This window comes from Eublepharis macularius, chromosome 5 (assembly GCF_028583425.1).
Source record: "Eublepharis macularius isolate TG4126 chromosome 5, MPM_Emac_v1.0, whole genome shotgun sequence".
Classification (NCBI taxonomy): domain Eukaryota; kingdom Metazoa; phylum Chordata; class Lepidosauria; order Squamata; family Eublepharidae; genus Eublepharis; species Eublepharis macularius.
Window position 1 is genome coordinate 174979724 of NC_072794.1, and position 19621 is coordinate 174999344.

General features: G+C 58.3%; 1 protein-coding gene across 4 annotated transcripts; it reads right to left on the bottom strand.

Moving 5' to 3' along the window:
• Positions 1-1734: 1734 nt before the first annotated feature.
• ELMO2 (engulfment and cell motility 2) lies at positions 1735-19447 on the bottom strand. Of its 4 annotated transcripts, none has more exons than XM_054979870.1 (22): positions 19333-19447; positions 17789-17920; positions 17596-17636; positions 17404-17476; positions 17138-17188; positions 16764-16945; positions 13787-13886; positions 13372-13523; positions 12865-12943; positions 12572-12607; positions 11438-11488; positions 10896-11018; positions 10647-10781; positions 10353-10457; positions 10162-10270; positions 8333-8469; positions 8023-8186; positions 7808-7920; positions 7473-7580; positions 7166-7248; positions 6937-7014; positions 1735-2345 (listed from the first exon to the last, which is right to left on the bottom strand). In XM_054979870.1, exons 2-22 carry the CDS (start codon positions 17864-17866, stop codon positions 2145-2147), a joined length of 2199 nt encoding a protein of 732 aa, XP_054835845.1. In that variant the 5' UTR covers positions 17867-17920; positions 19333-19447; the 3' UTR covers positions 1735-2144. The 4 variants fall into 4 exon arrangements, with proteins under 4 accessions (XP_054835845.1, XP_054835844.1, XP_054835847.1 ...); XM_054979869.1 differs by having other exon boundaries at positions 13787-13889; XM_054979872.1 differs by lacking the exon at positions 12572-12607.
• Between the last annotated feature and the right edge of the window lie 174 nt (positions 19448-19621).

Genomic DNA, 19621 nt, shown 5'->3' on the forward strand with positions numbered 1-19621 from the left:
CAGAAGGGACGTCATCGGACAGGAGCAGGCACACACTGAGCACCGGGGGCTGATTCTTGAGGAATCAACCCTGCTGTGAATTGCACGCTTCTGCCCGCCCCCCACCCCACACAATGGCATCACTTCAGGAAGTGACATGATTGTGGTGGTGTGCAGAGGCACGCATGCACATGCACAGATTAGCAAAGTAATTACTGTGAGCACCCAGCCATCCAATCCCCCCACTCAGTTGCCAGGGAGACCCTAGTTCAGGACAGACGAAAGGCAACGTGGTGGTTTACTCGGTGATTGATTCACTTGCTGGATTCACTGCATGTGGAAGTGAAGATGGCTGCCAGCGTGGGTGGCTTTAAAAGAGGCGTAGGCAGATCCAAGGGGAGATTCTGGCCATGGTGGCTACAGGGCACCTCCATATTCAGGGCAGTAAACTGTTGAGCAGCAGTGCCAGGAGGCAATTTCAGGGGGCGGTCTCGGCCTCCATGGCCTGCTGTTGGCTGTCCCTGAGACGTGGTTGGCCGCTGTGTGTGAGAATCCTGGCCGAGATGGACGACTGCTCAGATCCAGCAGGGCTCTTCTCTCTCGTGAACGAGGAGAGGGGATTGCAGGGAGGGAGTGCCTGGAAGCACCAAGGTCCACAGGAGCCCCCCCCCCCCCGCCAACACACTATGCCTAGCAAGGCCCCGGGACAGAGCATGTGCGGCAGCTGCAGAAGGGGCTGCGAACCTCTACATTCACAGGCGGTGAACTGCTGGGTGCCGAAGCTAGGAGGGCTACATCAGGGGAAGGCCTTGGCCTCTCTGTGCCCTCTGGGCAACTGGCTGGCATCTGTGCGAAACAGGACGGTGGATTAGATGGACCGCCAGTCTGACTGGGAAGCACTGCTTGATAAACGGAAACCCTCCAACTGCCAAACATACCAAGGTGCTTCTGGCTACCACCCCAAACATAATCCATAGTCTACAGACAAGCAGTACGCGGCAGTCTCATTTGCCCTGATCCCTCAGACGCTCGTGGGCGAACATTTTAATCCTCCCAAGCCGCAGTTCTTAAAGTCTCTGCTCCTACAAAAAATAAATGAAGTGGAGACCCCAAAGTGAAACTCCTCAGAATTCAGCAAGAGATTAAACCCTGGATTAAAAAGGGGGCTGGATTTCCTTGAGAGATGGCGACCGGTTCTTAGGCTGCAGCCCTGCTATAAGGCTGGATCGTACTGCAGCCCTCGTCTTACGCTCCGCACTGCACCTCCCTGGATCGGACTCTCTCTCTAACTGCGCCCCCAAGAGGCTGGGATGCCCGGCTTCCCTCGACTTCCGTTAAGTGTAGCCACCACATCCTTTCTAGCCCTTTACATAAATGATTTACAACGGGGGTCTCCCTGCACCCCAGCTCCCACTCCCCACTTTTCCCTTCCCTCTCTAAGAGTCTGCATCAGACACCCATTTCATATGCATCTGAAAAAGAGCCGGTCTCACAAACGCTGCTGCTGCAACGTGCAGTTAGTCTGACAAGTTCCACCTCGTTCCCGTTCTGCTTTGCTAGCACAGACTAACGCAGCTGCCCTTTGGAACCAGCATCATTCAAGGGCCTGCAAGGGCTATTAGACACGCAGTAGGAGGGGCAGCCCCCCCCCCCCCGCCCACTGCTGCAAGGAGGGCCGAGCGCTTGGAAGCCCCACCACACGTGCAGCTTCACGGCTCGGACTGCTGTAGAACAAGTACAGAGGTGGAGTCGCCAGCAAGGAAAGAGCTTTAATGTACACATTAGCAGAGAGGGGAACGGGAGAAGGCAGCAGCAGGTCTGTCCGGCAGCACTCTGCTCCTTGGGCACCCGCCAGCGTCCCCAGTGCACCCAGGCCACTCTCACTCCCGGCCCTTTCCAGGCCTCCTCCAGAGAGCCTGCAGATGCTCACGCTGGCACGGGACAGCACTCGCCCCCCACATTGTGGTTGGGGACCAAGGGGCGGCAGCAGCAGCAGCGGCTGCTGAAGTTCGATAAACCCCTCGACTGGCCCGCCTGCCCCAGGCAGCCCCCTGCCATCCGGAGACAGAAGGAAAAGCACAAGGAGGGTCTGCCTCCCCCTCCCCCCCCCCAAGCCACAGTCGCTCAGCCCAGCAGAGGCCAGGGCGCGTGGGGGCGGTGCAGGCTCAGCCGTAGTGGTAGACGAAGTCGTAGCTGCTGGGCTCCTTGGGGATGGGGGGGGCCACCTCCGGGATGGGGACGTTCTCCAGGTCCAGCAGGCGCAGCTTCATTTCCATGCTCAGCAGGGCGTCCAGGTCGCTCTTGGTCAGTTCGCTGGCCATGTCCTTCCCCAGGAGTGCATTCAGGCCATCGATCCAGATGCAGTACTGGGGCGGGGGGACAGAGAAGGCAACTCAGACCTCAGGGCAGCCACAAGGACCGGGGGGGGGGGGCGTGCTGTGCAGGAGAGACGCCTCCCACGATAGAGAAGCCCCCTCCCTACCTCCCCCCATGCCTCAAAGGAGGATGACAGGAGTTAAAGAGGGGGAGACAGTATGCCCCCCCCCACAGCAAGAGCACGCAAGAGGTGGGGCAGAAGAACAGCACCAAAGGGAGGGTGCGGGGGGGGGGCTAGGAGAAGTCTAGCCTCTGCCCCAATTTCTCCCTTACGCTTTAGCAACTACCAGCGATTGGAGGCACAGAGGTAGGGAACGTTTGAACAGCATGCCTCGATCCAGCTCCACTGGGACTCCCATTATTCCAGGGTTAAAGGGGAATAATGTGTAACCGAACACTCTGCCAAACACAGCTGCTGTATTAAACGTGAAGCAAGGCAGGGCGCTTCCAACACAAAAATGCTACACACACACCCTTGGAAAAGTGTCCGGAAACTTCCAACTGGTGCAGAACGCTGCACTCACAACACTGCCTTGATCCATTTCTGGACACCATTCAAGGCATTGACCTTTAAAGATCTATATTTATTTAAAATATTTCTATGTCGTCTTTCCATCTAATTCAGAGTCCCCAAGAAAGCAAACCAAGAAATCAGGAGATTGAGATTTGGAACGGCAGCCACAAAGGAACTAAAAAAGTTCCTTGAAGATAAGGATGCGTCGCTAGGAACAAAGATAATCCACACGACAGTATTCCGCATTGTACAGATGCAAAAGTTAGACAGTGAAGAAAGCTGACAGGAAGAAAATGGATTCATTTGAAATGTGGTGCGGGAGCAGAGTTTTATGGGTACCAGGGACTGCCAAAAAGACAGATCAGGGGGTTCTCGATTAACAGCACAATCCTGAGAGAGGAGCGCAGAAGGCGCCCTGGAAGCCAACTGGGAGTTATTCTGGTGTATCCCAGTCTTGCACCGGCGCACCCCCCCCCCCCGACACACACACAATGGCTCGGTGGCCTAACGCCGCTCCACCTGCTGTCACCCGGCCACAGTGGCTGGGAACGCTTTAACTGGGGAGTAAGTCCCTGCGCTGGCAAGCTGGGGGGGCAGGGTGTGAGGTAGTCAGCTCCCTGAGCCTTGGGGCACAGGAATGCCCCCAGCAGCAGCAGCAGAAAGTCACACCATGAAAAATGATGGCGTAGCCCACAGGCGCCCATTGTGCGAGAAAAGTCGATCGCCCGCCCCTCCAGCCCCACCCAAGCGGCCCGGCGGAGCGCAGGGGGCCAACTACCGTGGGGACCAATCCATCTGCGCCCCTGCAGCAGCCGAGCCCGCTTCCCCAGGCCCAATCGGCTCCTCAGGCACCCTACACCACCTCTGGCCAGGGTGCTCACGACCCCAGGTAAGTGGGGAGGCGGCTAGAGGCTCTGCCCGAGAGCCCCCTGCTGTGGAGACGTAGAGCCACAAGGACCTGGGCCTCGTGGAATGCTCCCAGGACAGAGAAGATGTCCTGCTGGTCGCACGCCGCCTGGACGCTGGTGCTGTGGAAAGGGTGGCTATTCCGGTAGACCCAGGGCTCCTTGCAGGGGGTGCCAAGGGCAACGTGCGTGCAGTCCTCCACATCCAAGACCCCGCAAGCAAGACTAACCCGGCCCGGAAGAGGGCCAGCACAGCCTCCTCCGTGGGGAAGCAAACGTGTTCCTGGAGCAGCCCAGCATGGCGTTCAGGAAGCCACGGAACCAGCCCCTTGTGCATGACTGGGACATCTCCGGGATCTCAGCCATCGCACCTTGGAACGAGCTGCTGGCCAGGAAACGGAGGGGCAGCAGCGCCTTCGGCAGGACAGGAACGGCTGAGGCTGGTCCCTGGAACACTGGCCTGCGCTCCTCACAAGGGTCCTGGATGGCCCCCCGTCCAGGTGGAAATGGCACAGGCAGGTGCTGCCTGGGATCTGGATGGTGCAGATGCACCTCCTGGTACTGCCTGGCCTGGTGCCTCTTCCGGCGCCGAAGCACCACCCATACACACACACTGTTGGCAGGAGGGGGAGCAGGTGGACTCCCAGGGCTGGGGGCAGCAGGAACGTGTACCAGGTGAAGTCTTCTTGAATGAGGGCCAGAGTAGTGGGGGAGCAGGAGAGAGGGGAACCCACATCCCGTCCGGCCTGGCACCCCTCACCTACCCCTGTAACCCTGACCCGTGACCTGAGGCTGGCAAGCAGTTTCCGGCTGCTCAGTGTCCATCCAGGGGTTTGCCAGCCAGGCGCTCTGTGTGTGCCCGTGCGTGCGCGCGTGCATGTGTGCGCCTCTCTTGGGGCTTTCCCACACTGCACGGCCTTGCCTCCGTATTAATCTGCCTGGAGGCAGCACGGCAGCAGAGAACTCCAGAGGGAGCAGAAGCCAGCAGCAGCCAAGCTGGACCAAGGCCAAGAAAGCGCTCCCGCGGTGCAGCCTGGTGGTGATGGGACATGCCAGCTTTGCCCTTGCCGTGGCGAGAGGCGCTTTGGTCACCAGCCAGGCCTTTGGGCAAGGCTGTTACGGCCAGAATGTTTTGGAGGTCATTAATTCAGAGGGCTGCCTTCATTCAGAAACAACGGAAAAGGCACAGAACTGTGAACATTTAAAAATTCAAATATTAAGAAGCTTTTAAAATAAAAACATGAACACCAAATCAAACAAAAATGTCTTCAGCAGCTGGCAGAAGACAATGATGGAGGGAGGGGGACAAAATTCCTGGGAAGGGATCTGCAGAGTTTCAGCGCCACAACCGAGACGTCCCTTTACCGGCTTGCTACCCACCTAGGCTTACGGGCACCCAAAGCAGAGTCTGTGAAGACGACCAGCGGAGACAGAGACGCGCATATGGGGATGGGTAGTCCATAGGGCATGCCGACCCCATCACGTAAGGGCTTTAAAGGGAATACCAGCAACCCGAGTTGGGCATGGGATCCATTTAGGAACCAACATAAATAGAACCAGACTGGAGTGATGCAGGCCCTACAACTTACTCCAGTCAACGTTCTGGCTACAGTATTCCCTAGCAACTGTCGTTTCCGGACAGCCTTCAAGGGCAGCCCCACACAGAATGCGTTGCGGTACTCCAATCGAGATGTCACCAGGGCATGCACCACAGTGACAAGGTCTGGTTTTGCTCAGGAACGACTGCAGCTGGCTCACCTGGCAAATCTGGCCCACTGCCACCACCTGCTGACCCCAAGGGAAGGCCTGGATCCAGCAGCGCTCCCGAGCTATGGACCTGCTTGGGACCGGCACACCGGAGGGACTGCCTGGCTCAGGCAAGGGCTGTGGCTCAGTGGGAGAGCCTCTGCCTCTGCTCGGCGTGCAGAGTGTTCCGGGTCCCACCCCTGGCCTACCCTGTCAAAAGGACCAGGCAGTAAGTGGTGCAAAGACCCCCCCCCCCCCCGAGTCCCTGGTGAGGAGCGGCCAGCCTGAGGAATCTATGCTGACCCTGACGGACGATGGCCTGGTACAGTATTAGGCATGTTCATGGGCAATGCTTCCCTTACTACCGACCCAACCACCAGGGCCATCAGCCAAGGCCGTCTGAGATTAGGTGCAGAATCGAAAAGAGTCCAGTAGCACCTTTTAGACTAACCAACTTTATGGTAGCATAAGCTTTCGAGACGAAGGGAGCTGTGATTCTCGAAAGCTTATGCTACAATAAAGTGGGTTAGTCTTAAAGGTGCTACTGGACTCTTTTCGATTTTGCTACCACAGACTAACACGGCTGACTCCTCTGCATCGATGAGATTAGGTGGGTGGCAACCTGGGACAGGGCCTTCTTGGTCACGGCACCAAACCTCTGGAACTCTCCCCCCAGGAAGATTCATCTGCCCCCTTCTGTTGCCGTCTTCCACCAGCAGGTAAAGTCTTTCTGTTCCACCTGGTGACCCCTCCTCAGTGACGCCTCCTTCCTGCCCGATGTTCTGTTGTTTTTATGTGTGTGTGTGTGTGTGTGTGTGTATTCTAGCTTGGTTTTAAGCGTTGTAACGAGGCCTTTTTGTTTGATTTTGGTGGGTTTTAAGACATGTTTCTATTATGTTTTTAATCTGTCAGATGCCATGTTGGCCCAGAGAAGGTTAGAAAGGTGGGCCATAAATTCTGTAAACAAATAAAATACACTATTTATTGCCATGCCGGGATTTAGAGGTGAGTGGTGTAACCATCGTCAAGAAATGGCTTTTGAGGGTTTTCTGTCTGACCCTCGCTTAAGCCTTCTCGGACGGATGCGCCCCTGCTAGTTCCCCCTTTCCTGGCAGACACACTTGGCCTCAGCCTGAAAACTGATCGTGGCCCTGGGACAAACGTGCCCCTCTCCATTCACAGCTAAAGCAAAACCATCCCTCTCTTAACAGCAGGAGGGCCAGGCCAGGGCCACAGGGCGCCTGGGAAGTGGGCTGCAGGCGAGGAGGGGGCTGGCCTTTGTGCTGCCCTCTGGCAGCAGGGAGGGGCAGACAGGAGAGGGCTGGGGAAAGGGGGGAGCAGCAGGCAAGGAGAGGCCACTTAAGGGAGAAACAGTCCCGAGCTCTCCCACCCACCCCACACAACCGCCTCCCTCACCTCGTATTTGTTGGGCGCAATGAAGTTCAGGGTCTCATCGGGATCATAGAGGATGGAGAAGGCCAACTCCAGTGCCTCCTGGGAGGGAGAAGTCAACGAGAAGAAGCGTCAAGGCCAAGCAGCCGCACAGCACGTTGCAGCTCCTCTTCCTTTGTGCACCGGCAGAAGGAAAAGAGGCTGGAAGGGAACCCGGCAGAGGGAGCGAGGGGCCTCGTTTCTTGGCAGGTACCTTGTTCTGCTTCAGGGCTCCCTTCTCTTTCATGTGGGGACAGTCTCTCCCAGTGACAACCGCCTTGATGTCTGCAACAGGGACTAGCAAACAAAGAGAGAAGATGCACCACAGGCAGGAACAGGAGGAGGCAGGCGGGGATGGTTAGGGATGCCACCCCCCCTTCCCTGGTAAATAGGGAACCAGCTTTGACAATGGCAGGAGGACCACCTGGTGCCTGCACAGGGTGCCCGGGGTAAGCAGCCGTGGCGTTCCTCCGCCTGGGATGTACATCTGCCCCCCCCCCTCCACCCAGCCCCGCACGTACGCTTCTCCTGCAGGGACTCAAAGGTCACCTCCCCCTGGGCGTTATCCTCCAAGTCTCCATAGTGCAGCACCTTGTGGTTGAGTGCCAGGCGGCAGTACCAGAAGCGCTCTGTAAGACACAGCACAGCTCTAGGTGACGAGGGGCCACTCAGCCCCCCCCCCCCCGGAAGAGGCTGCGGAGGGGCTTCTCTCCCCACACATCTAGCCAGGGGGGCTACAGACCTGCCCCAGCATCCAAGAGAGGGTTCTGCACCAGCGCCGCCCCTGGCCAGGGAGTGGAGGAGCTGAGCCCGCCCCCCAGCCTGCTTCAGCAGAGCAGGACTCCCTCCCCCTCACCTTGCCTCCTCCGATTGCCAACCTTGCGGAAACTGCTCCCTTCGCAGAGGCGGTTCAGGCGCTGCTGCCTGATGAGCTCCAGGATCTCTGGCTGGATCTTCTCCCGTAACTCCCTGGGGAAGGCAGCAAGGCCACAAGGGAGTGAGTGGCTTCCGTGGGCTGCACGGAGGGGGGGAGGGGGGGGCCGTGCAGGCGAGGGGGCCGCGGCCACTCACACGATGGGCGGGGACTGGAAGTCATCCTGGCTCATCCGCTCAGACTGACGCAGGCGCAGGATCTCCGAGTAGCTCAGGCTGCGGAGCTTGCTCCGGAACTGGTCGAGGGAGCTGGGCTTGGAGGGCAGTGCCCGGGTGATCTGCTCCCGCACCACCTGCATTACCTGGCAGGGAAAGCGAGGAGGGAGATGATGGCTGGCCCAAGGGCAGATGCGGCCCAGGAGGGACGGGCGGGCAGGCGGGCGTCCTCCGCAGCCTCCACAGCCCGGCCAGAGAGCAGCAGGCGGAAGCCCCTCCCCACTCCAGCCACCTTGTTGAAATCTTCTGCCGTTGCCCGCATCTCCTTCCAGGTCTTGTTAAGTAGCTGGATGCAGATGGCAAACAGCTCCTCGAAGGCACGGTCGTGAGTGAAGAACATGGGGTGGTAGTCGTTCCGACCTTCGTTGGCTGTTGGAAGAGATGAAGCCAAAGGTCTGTCCGAGCCGCCGGGCGCTGCACAGGAGCCCAAGCGGGTGGGCGCCGGGGCAGGGGCAGGCCCAGGGCTGCGGAGGAATGAAAACCACCCGACCCAATTGGTAATAGGAGGATGGAATGTGCGCTGTGGTCTGTGGCGGTGCTGCTCGGCACGGAACCCCACGTCTTAACCATCGCAGCTTCCATTTCAAAGAGCCAGTTTCTGACTGGGGAAGCCTCCACAGCCGGATTCCCCACTCGGCACTCGGAGGCCAGCTGGGTGCTCAACAGTTTTGCAAAGCTCATCACTTCCCTTTACAGCTTAGAAATCCAGAACGGATTTTTCCAAACAAGAGCACTAACGCAACATTTGCTTACCGCTGATAGGGTGACAGAAAGACGAGCGTGTGTGTGCATGCGTGTGTCCCATAATAGAGAACTAAGGTTGCCTGTGCATAAGCACAGAATTGGTTCTGGTGGACTGTAGCGGGGAGGGAGAAGGGGGCAACCCCCACCCCCCCGCCTCTTCTGCCAGCAGGGGGCCGAAGGGGAGGGGAGGGAGCTTGCCCTTCAGCCCTCATGGCCGGTGCTCCAACATGGGCCCCCGTGGATTGCAGAACTGGCTGCTGGAGGAAGGGGACAAAGAGGGTCCGGGCTCCAGGGCGCCAAATCCACAGAAATCTGTTTACGTTTAAATCCCAAAGGGGAAGATTTCTCTAGAATCAGGATATTCATGAAGAGGCAGCTAAAGAGGATGGTCAGGAGGGGCAAACCCCTCGAAGAAAGATTTAAACACCGCCCCCCCCCCAATAAAATGCGAGCCACAACCAGGAATGGGCGTCAACCAGCCCCAAAAGATGCCAGTGTTGCTCCGGTGCCAGAGGGTTTTTTTTTTAAGTTAGAGATCTGGCCTCAATGCCAAAAATAGGATCACTAGCAAATGATATTATGATGCACGGGATCTGAAAACAAAGGCAACTTGAAAATAAAGGAGAGAAAAACTGCGGAACTTGAAGTCCAAACAGTTCTCATGACAACGCATCTTTAAGAAGATCCACAGCAGGAAACCAGCCAGGGAGCGAACCAGGCTTCGAGGGCCGAGGGGGATCGGGGACTTCTGCTGGTGTCGTGTGTGCACGCCCCCCGGTGCCATTTGTGCATCCACTGCATTGATCTCTCTGTTCTAATGTATCGATCTCATGTCATGAGCACATAGTTGTGCTTCGTAACGTAGCTACACAGTCATGCCGTTCTTGCCTGCCTGAAAACGAAAGTGTTCACAGAACAAGTAACCAGCCTGTTATCTCTGAAAGTATGCTGCACTGACCTTGCAGCTGGAACCAGCAACGTAACTGTTTCTCAGGGGAGGGAGAAACAGTCTGATCGCTTTGTAACCTTCTGCCTTTCTCTGTCCAGACTAAGCTATTGTGTTCTTGAGCAACTTCTTAGGTTTTCATGCCTAAATGCAAACTGCTCCAAGGGAGGGGGGAATAGTACTCCCTATATCAATAGTGCCTTTGCTTGTATACTCATTCCTGCCAATTTTCCCATCTATGGATGTACACATGAACTTAATGGATCTCTAAATAAAGACCTTTCAACCAATACACTGGAGTGCTTGCTGTGAGGGGCTTGGACTGCCATCCCTAGAACGGACAGCTGGCCCTGAACTCCTCCCTCACTTACGGAGTTCTCCAACCTGCAGGATCTCACAGAGCACCTTGGTCAGCTCGATGGCGCTGCGCCCAAAGGGGCACTCGTGCTTGTCTTCCCGGCTGCTGTTCTCTAGGACAACCTGCAAGGCAGGAGAAGCAGTGAAGGAGGGCGGCTGGCACAGGTGCCGGGGTCTCCACTGGGGAGGCACCTCTGGCCCTTACCCGGACATAGGCATCCTGATGGTATTTGGCCAGGTAACGCATGTTGTCCAAGGCCAGCATCCCTGGCGGGGTCTGCGTGAAGTCCAAAGCAGGGTTGATGTGGTTCTGTGTGTGATAAAAGCCACACGGATCAGAACTGGAGGGGATTCCTCCCCCCCCCCCCCCCCCCCCCACAATGCTCTCATGCAACTAGAAAAAGCGTCCGCACAAGCCCCATCCAGGCTGGCTAGGCCCCCTGCCATTCCCTACACTCCCTGCCCAGCCAGGAAGCAGGACTCCTGCCAGACCACTGACCGTAAAGCCCAGCATCTTGTAGTCCTTGGTGTACATGGCTCTGCGCTTCTCTGTCCCCCCGCCAGGCAGGCTGTTGCTCTCAGCCTCTGCGTCAAAAGCAATTCTCCGTAGCTCAAAGATGATGTCCCTTTGCGCCTGGCGGGCAGGAAGAGGGATGGCTGGTGAGAAGGCAGCCCCCCAGGCAGGCAGCATGGCCCAGTCCCTCACCGTGCACCCAGTCCCCCCAGTCTGTCTGGCAGCAGCAGGCACCTGATCGTTGGGGTCCATCTTGGTCATCATACGTTCTTCCAGGAGGTTAAAGGTCAGGACCTGAAGCACATACAGCTGATGAGCCATCTCCGTCTTAATGGGGCGGTTTCCTCGGATGACATGCTGTGTGTTTGAGGAAGGGAAAATGAGAAAGCAGAAGCAAGCACGCAGGGCCTGCTCTGGTGCTGGGAGGAACAGAAACCCCTCTCAGCCGACCACAGCATGGCCCCCCTCTCACGCGGACGGCAGCAGCTTGGCACAGAGAAATGACAGGCAACGGGGGAAGAATCAGGCCGAGCGATGCACAGATCTGGGCTCAGGATTAGCACTCTGAACTTAAATGCGTATGTGCCGTCCCCAGTCGTAACTGACCGGTGGCGATCGCAACAAGGGGCTTTCCAGGCAAGGGAGCCGCAGAGGTGCTTTGCCCTGGACCCCAGCACAGATTCTGCTTAGCTTCCAAGATCTGACGAGCTCAGGCCGGCCATGCCACTTTCCCTCCCTCTCAGCATTCGGAACACAGCAGGCTGGTTGGCACTCACAGTCAGGATGACGGATCGCAGGTGCTTCTGGGCCAAGGCGTTGGCCATCTCCTGTCCAGAACGTGGAGGGGAAGGGGGGGAGGGGAGAGAGAAAGAGAGAGCACGAGATCCAACCGTGGCCCCAGTTGGATCCTGGCCAAGAAGGGGCAGCCGCACATCCTGGACCATGGGCTGCTCTGCTCAGTCCCCCTCCTGCTCAGCACCCCAAGCCACAGCCTTCTGCTGCAGGGAGGGGCAGGGTGCGGCCCTATGGAAAAGCCTCGGATGTGCAGGGCCCCAGGCTCCACCCCTAACGTCTCCAGGTCCAAGGAAACCTTCCTTGCTTCTCTGGGCCAAGCCAGTGGCCAGTCAGTGGGACAGAGAGTTGGGTGCAGCGTAAGGCAGCTTCCTGCGGTCCGCTCTGCAGGGCTGGCAGCAGCCACCTCGCTTAGTCAGGACTTGGGCCTCCCTTGCTCCTGGGGCAGGTTCTGCTAGAGAAGTGGCAGAAGCCTCGGGGGGGGGGGGGCGGGGGGGGCGACGACACAGCTTCTGACCCCACCTGCTGGGTCACAAGGCCGATTCTGCAGAGCCAGTGGCGGGGGGTGGGGTGGGGGGCCTCCCGAAGGACCCGCTGCTCGTGCACAGCACACAAGGGCGAGGGGCTCCTGCCTCCTGCCTCTCTTTGTGGCTCACCCAGAGGAGCAGCAGGATGGTGAGGGGAGAGCACTGGGCAGCGGGGAGGGCCCTTACTTCAGCACAAAGGGTCTCCCCTGCCACCTTGCCAGACTGCTGGTTCTGCAACGCTCCAGGCACACTAGTGGTGTGCCCCCCCCTCCACTTTCTCCTGCCACATGTGCTACAGTGGGTCCTACACTGCCACATGGGTGTTAAAAGCGGTTCCCAGGTTTAGAAGGAGTGAAGTCCACTGTGCAAGAGGTCTGGACAGGGCCAGGGGAATCTAGTCCTCCTGTGCTCTTTTCCCAGGCACCCCGAAACATGAAGCAGCGACAGATGACTGCAGCAAGAGAACAGCGCATGAAGCAAGCCTGGTCCTTCAACCACGGGTGGGGAGCAGGGCTGCCCACAAAGCCCTGCAGCCTCTCCGGCCAAGGGTGCCGGGGGCAGCTCCCCTCCCCTGGGACTGGAGTTACTTACGGTGCAGGGCAGGTCTAGAGGGCTAAGGAGCTGGTCCTGCTGGCAGGAAGCAAAAGGCACAAAGAGAAGCAAATGGCATTAACACAGAAGTGCCTCGCCCGGGAGGGGGTGGGGCAGGACGAGGGCGCAGGGGACACGAAGGAGTCACACACAGCACAGAAGCCCAGACAGCACCCTAGAAGGCACCCCCATTCCTCCCCTCACTAGGGGCCTCTCAAATGGGTCCTCTCACCAACTCTCATGCCAACTCCCCTCCCAGCCAGGCCATCTGCTACACAAGGGCATGCACCGACCTGTCTCTTGTCCTCTGGGGCCTTCAGGAAGAGAGCGTTGATCAAGGCAATAGCATAGGTCTGGATCTCTTGGTTCGAGCTGCAGGAGTGAGAAAGCGGGGGGTGGGGCTGACAGGCTGTCTCTCGGCCTCTGGGACTGCTCCCTTCTCTGCTTCTGGGATGGGTGCAGGCACGGGACCCCCCAAGGCCCAAAGTCAGTCTGCAAGCACAGGCTGCTGTGGCCCCATCAAGCACCTGCCATCCGAGGGGGCCTGTCGCTCAGAGGCAGAGCTCCAGGCTCAGTTCTCTGCAGGATCAGGCAGCAGGTGACGGGAAAGGCCTTTCTCTACCCCACGCCCTGCACAGCCACTGCCAGTCTAAGGACACAAGAGGGAGTTTGGCAGACCAAACGGTCCACGCAGTGCAAGGCAACTTTCTGTGTGGCCTTGTGACCCGGGGAGCCCCCCCCCGCCTCTCCCACTACGACCTCCCCAAAGAGCACGGCTGAGGCCCGGCCGGGACACTCACACCTGCAAGTGGGAGACGAGCTGCCCCACTGTGACCTCCTCTGCAACCTTCTGGTACAGGCTCTGGCTGTTCAGCACCACGCTCTCCAAGATGGCCAAGGAGCGCTGCAGGATGGAGACGTCAACGGTGGGCTGGCTCACGTACCCCGCAATCTTCAGGTGGAACAAAAAGAAGCTGCTTGGAGTAGAGGCAGAAGCACCGAACCCTAGCCCCAGGCCCATGCAGTCGGCACGGCCCCCTCCCTCCAGCCGCTAGAAGGCACCTGCCCAGCCAACCATGCCAGCTCTCTGCTGAAGGCAGCCACGCAAATGAGGGCATGCCTGCCAGAAACCGCCAGTGAGAGCAAGGCCCCCTCCTCCCCAGCGGAGGGGCTCGCTGAGATCTACTGCTGCTGCCCTGCCCAGAGAACCTGTACCTGTTTGATGAAGGTGATGGAGACCATGTCCCAAGAAACAATGCCGTGATCCATGAGCTCCAGAAAGGCTGTCAGGGCGAACGCCAGCATCTCCCCGTAGCTGCTTGGAAACACACAGGGCAGCCTCTGTGACAGGCAGCTTGCGGCTGAGCGGCAGCAGAGGGTTGCTCAGCGCCCCCTTCCCTCCCTGCTGGGAACGCTTGTTCCAAAGCGAGGCAAGGCCCGGCGTGGGAAAGGGGCTGACGGGGCTGGCGACAGAATCAGCACTCCACTCCCGTTATGCCAATATAGATTAAAATCATATACCAAAAATCAATTCTGAAGAATACTAGGCCTAGCTTCTGTACTCTCTAGATGAACTTTTAAACTTTGCATGAACTTTCAGTGTATTTTTTCTGTGTGTAAGGTAATTCAACAGGTGTGCTTTCATCCTTTGGCAATTAATTAAAATAGTGGACTCTACCGAGACTGATGTTCCTCTATCAGAGATTCAACCAATGGTGATCGCCCAACTTAACTTTTTCTTGACACTTGTCAGAGATTTATAGTATTCTCTTGCAGATCAGACAATGACATAATTTTTTAACTAATTGGAAGGCTGTACTATGAAATTATGAGTATTCAGTGAAGTGTCAAACCAATCATTATTTGTTTGTGCTATCATGTGAATGGACCCTAAATATTTGCATATGATTAGGTATATAATTGCAAACACAGAAAGAATAAGCAGGGTACTGATGGAAGAGATCTCTTGGGAGAATCTAGGTGAGAACCTATTTCTACCTATGTATTTCATAGAAACTTTGACCAATGTTAAACTTAGGATTTATTGAGAAATGTTAGTGAACTTATTTCTTATTGCCTTTCTATGTTCTGTTGTTATAGGATTCATATTAATAGCCATTTATATTTTGATTGCTTGCTTCATTAAAAAACTAGGGTATATTTTCAATAAAGTGAAATAAACTCCAGATTGGTGTCTGTGTGTTTGATAAGGAGTTGCAAAGCAATACTGAACCCTATATAAATACATGTACTGATAAACAGCTGGTCCAAAGAACTTCACCTGTCTGACAGGTCTGAAGACTAACTGCTTTCGGCTTCCCCGGAGAGGGATCCGTCTTTCTCCTGGCCAGCTGAAGCTTGGTTTTAGACGCGGGCAACCGGCCCGTCACATCCCCGCTTAACTGGCTGCTCGTGAGCACCCCAACCGTCACGGATGGCATTTGGCGAAGACCAAGAAACTAGAGATGGGCAGGATTCGGTGACGGGCAAAGTTCCCTCGCTGGTGAGTCTTCTCTGACCCTTCTGGTCATCCAAGTCTCATCTCCACCCCAGGCCTTTCTTGCCAGGAAACACAGCCTTTTTTGAAACATGCAGACACTCATAAAAGCGGGACCAAACGACGAGGCCGCCTTGCTGAGGTCTGATCACCTGCTCCTCTCATCCAATACCTATGGACTGCAGGGGGGTGGGCCAGAGGTGCCTGGAACAAAGAAGGCTGACCCAGAGCCCACAAACGTTTCAAGCAGCCAGGAGGTGCTCGCTCACGGAGACAAGCCTTGCGCACGTGGCTAGAAACGTCCTTAATGGCGCTCTTGCGCCAGAAGCAGCCGAAGGACTTCATCCACGTTGCCTTTGCGACCAAAGCAGCAGAAACAGGACTTGGGGAGAGGAATGGAGATTTCCTGCCTGCCCCTCCCACTGCAGCCCACTGTGCCCCCCCCCCCCCGCAAAGGCTGCTGCCCATTGGAGTCAGGCTCCCCACCCCTACCCAGTGACGGCACCAGATGCAACGTGGGGCATTCTGCAGAGGAGCAGGAAAATTCAGGGAAGTCCAGAATAAAAGGTCTGTATCCCAGTTACTTGTTCGTTGTAATACAATTTAGGCAGATCAGGAGGGGGGGGGGAAGGGATCAGCCGCTGCTTGACTATCGTGGCTCTTTCTCATACGCCCAGGGCAATACCGATCACCACTTTGGGTTGAGGGAGGAATTTTCTTCCAGGCCAGACTAGCCAAGGATCCTGAAGATTTTTTGCCTTCCCATGGGCAAAAAGGTCAAAGAGGTCACTGAGAGTGTGTGTACGCGGGGGGGGGGGGATAGACGGGGGGGGATCCGTGAATTTCCTGTATTGTGCAGGGGGTTGGACTCGATGGCCCTTGGCACACCCTCCAGCTCTACGCTTCTACTATCTGATTTGCCTTATAGGCCACTTAATCCCAACAGTACAGAGCAGATATCTCTATTTTCATCACAAAACTCCCAGTTACACGGATTCGGCACCTAGGTTGCTCTACCTACCACCAGCAACCATCGCTGTCAATCGAAAGCCCGTTTGAAGAAAAAGGTCTTCTCCACACAGGCCAGCAGAAACGGCCAGGTGGACGGCCCGCCTAGGCTGCCCCGTCTGTGGATCTGAGCTGACCAATACAAAGTCTCTCAAGTGCCACAAAGAACTGCTGCTCCCTTGAGCTGCACACACAAGCTACACAGGGATTCAATCAAGCTGCTTTAAGATCAGCACAACACTCTCATTCACAGCCTGGCCAAAGTTCTTCACCAACTGAATTTCCGGAAGTATCTTCAAGGCAGCCCCACGAGGAGCTCTCTGTTGTAACTGACCTGAGAATTTACAGATGCGTGGCTTGGCATGGCCAGGTTGGCAAAGTCGGAAGGGCCAAAGTGGGTTGCGCATCTTACTACCATCAGGACCATCAGCCACGGTTAACTCTACCCCACGTAACAAATAGGAGCATACACCACCCATTTCTGTCTTCCTAACCACCCTCGTGCCCATCCTGTCTGGATTAAATGCCAGCCCATATACCTCCCTGCCCCCCGCCACACACTTGAGCACAGCATCCAAAAAGCCGCACCGAAGAGAAGCAGAAGAGCACTACACGGATTGGAAAAGTTGGCATTCCCACAGGCCCTCAGCCAGCACAGGATCTGCTCCCGAGCCGGCAGGCACTTACTGGGACAAGAGTTTGGTGCCGCTCTCCACCAGGTGAGTCAGCACGAGGATGCCGTCCATGTTGATGAACTCGGTGGCAAAGGTCACGTCTGCAGACAGCTTGGCCAGCTCCTTCATAGCCTCCAGCCGAGCCTCCATGCTGTGCGACTGGGTCCGATCCACCAGCTGGCGGGCAGCCCGAGACTGGGAAGAAGGCACACCCCCAAGTCGTTTGCAAGCCCCGGGGCTACGCAGCTGGCCAAAGAGCACCAGCTCGCCTCCCGAGCCAGCAAGCAGGGCCTCGGCACAGGAAAGCCGTGCTGGTCCACGGAGAGAGCAAGCGAGAGCTCAGAGCAGGGAGGGGAGGAGCCAGAGGGTGGGGCAGCCCAGACGTACCGGGGAAACGGCCAGTTGCAGGATGGTCCCATTCTTTATGTCACAGCGAGTCTAGAAAGCCAAAAGACCAAGGAGGCAATTATTGGGGTAGTGGGGTGGCTCTCCACCCAGTGGCCACTTGGGGGGGGGGGGGAGGGCAGGAGGGACAACGGCAGCCGGGTTGGGTGTGGGAGCAGGCAGGGGAGAGCGGGACGAGGCCACCGCCAGAGGGCTGCCTCTTGTCTGCAGAGCCTCTACCGAGAGAAGGGCCTGCAAGGCACACGAACCTGTTCTGTTATGTACAGCTGAGGCACGTCAGCATATCGCAGCGTGTAGAACTCGGGGTTGGGTAGTGACCAGCTGGAAGGGGAAGAGCAGAGGGAAACCCTTTGACCATCTCCCAAGGGCAGAAGGGGGGGGGCACGTGCCACCCACAGGCCAGGCTCCCTCTGTGAAGCCAAGCCCCACCCGAGACTCACCCATCACACACTTCTTTGATGATGGACGCCAGGGGCCGCTTCTGCGGGGAGGACAGAAAGAGAGCGCCTGAACGGACAGCCCTGCCCAACTCCAGGACACCCTCCCAGGCAGATTCCTCTCCCTCACCCAGTTTGGATCAGCAAGACAGCCACAGCCTGCTCTGCCCCCCACCCACCTGGCTGCAGCTCTTACCTGATCAACCTCCAGCAGCTGAGCATTGGCTCCTGGCCACTCCACAGCTACCTTGACCACATCTGATGGGGGAGGCATCTCTCCGGAGCTTCAGCTCTTCCCAAGACGGGGAGGGATGGAGATCTCCCAAACCTATCGAAAGGGGAAGGCAAGTCAGGCCCAGCAACCGTGGAAGGGGAGCGCATTGGCAGATGACGCACAGGGGATGGTGCAGCCTGACCAGAACTGCTTGTGCTGGTGCCTGCCCTCTCTGTCAAACCTCCATGACTGCCATGCAGGCTTGGCACTGCCCTATGATCTCAGGAAACACGTGCCCCCTGCAGGAGTGAAGCCGCCTTCTGGGGTTCATTTTCATCTGGGCTACAGCCAGAAAAGGAGGGCCTGAGGGTGGTCAAGACATGCCAAGGAATGTGAAGGTAGAATGGACTGCGACATTTCAGGCTGCAACTAGCAATTTCAATCTTGCCTATGTAAATGAATACGGGGCTCCCTGCAAGCAGAAATCTAGCACAAAATAGACTAAGCTTAAACCTTTCACCCGGATGTACGAGCCTGTGTCTTGTGAGCAGTTATTACTGGCTGCTTTCAGAAATGGCTCCATCCCTTCTGCTGAGCAGGCAGAAGGCCCCCGCCCAGGTCAATCCCAGGCAATATCCCTGATGGAAAAGGTCAAGTCCTCGGTGACGCGAAGGGCTCGCCTTGGACCCGGAGGGAGCTGCTGCCAGCCAGTCAACAGTGGACAAGACAGACGCAGCCGCTCCACGTATTCCAGCCACTCTCCTGCCATCAGAAGCAGCCACGAGGCAGCCTTTTCTGCGGAAAACCTGCCCTTTCTAAGCCTCCCTTGCTGCGTAGCAACATGAACGGCGAACGGAGGCCCCTGCCCGCGCTGCCTGAAGCAAACCCGGCCGGCTGCCGCTCAGGCGTGTGCGAGGAGGGGCCGCCCGCCCGCCCGCTCGACCGGCAGACAGAGCCGCCTGCGAGTCACCGACGCGAAGTTGGATCAGGCAGGAAAACACCCAGGATGCCTCCCGACCACACACACGCCCGGAGCCCCCCCCCCCCCACCACCACCACCAGGCCTCTCCCCGGGGCCGAGCAGCAGCAGCAGCGCCGGCCACTTTCTCCCCCGGCCGGCCGGGAGGGACCGCCTCCAGGAGGCGCCCAGCGAAGGCCGCCCTTTCCCCGCCTGGGCAGGGGGCGCCGCGGCGGGTCGGCCGCTCCAACCACCCCGGGGCCCGGCCGAAGCTGCGCCGGGAGGCCTGGGCCGGGCCGGGAGCAGGGGGCGCCCGTCAGCGAAGCCCCCGCGCAGCCGCTGCAGCCCAAGCCCGGCCGGCCGAGAGGCGCCTCCGGAGCCGCGGGCGGGCGCAGTGGGGGGGGGGCAGCCCGGAGCCGCGCCTGGACGCCGGCCGGGAAACGACGCCCCCCCACCCCCTCCCCCTCCCCCTCCCGGGCCTGCTGCGGCGCCCCCGCCCCCGCCCCCGCCCCCGCCCCCGCCAAGAGCGCCGCGCCTGCCAGGGACCGGGCGGGGGGGGGGCCCCTACCTGGCGCGGCGGCTGCGCGGAGAGCCGCGGGGGAAGGGGGGGCTTGGGGGGGCGGCCAGAGGACGGCCCCGCCTCCACCCGGCTCGGCTCGGCTCGGCTCGGCCCAACGGCGCGAAGGGGGCGGGAGGGCGGCCGGGCAGCGGGGGCGGGGCCTTCCGGCCGGCCGCTGCGCCGCGCGGCGCTCCCATTGGGCTGGCTGCGGCAAGGGCGGAGCTTGGCAGCCGAGCGTCGATGCCCCGCCCCTCGCCCTCGCGGCGGGCCGCGTCGTCGCGGCAACAAGCCCCGCCCC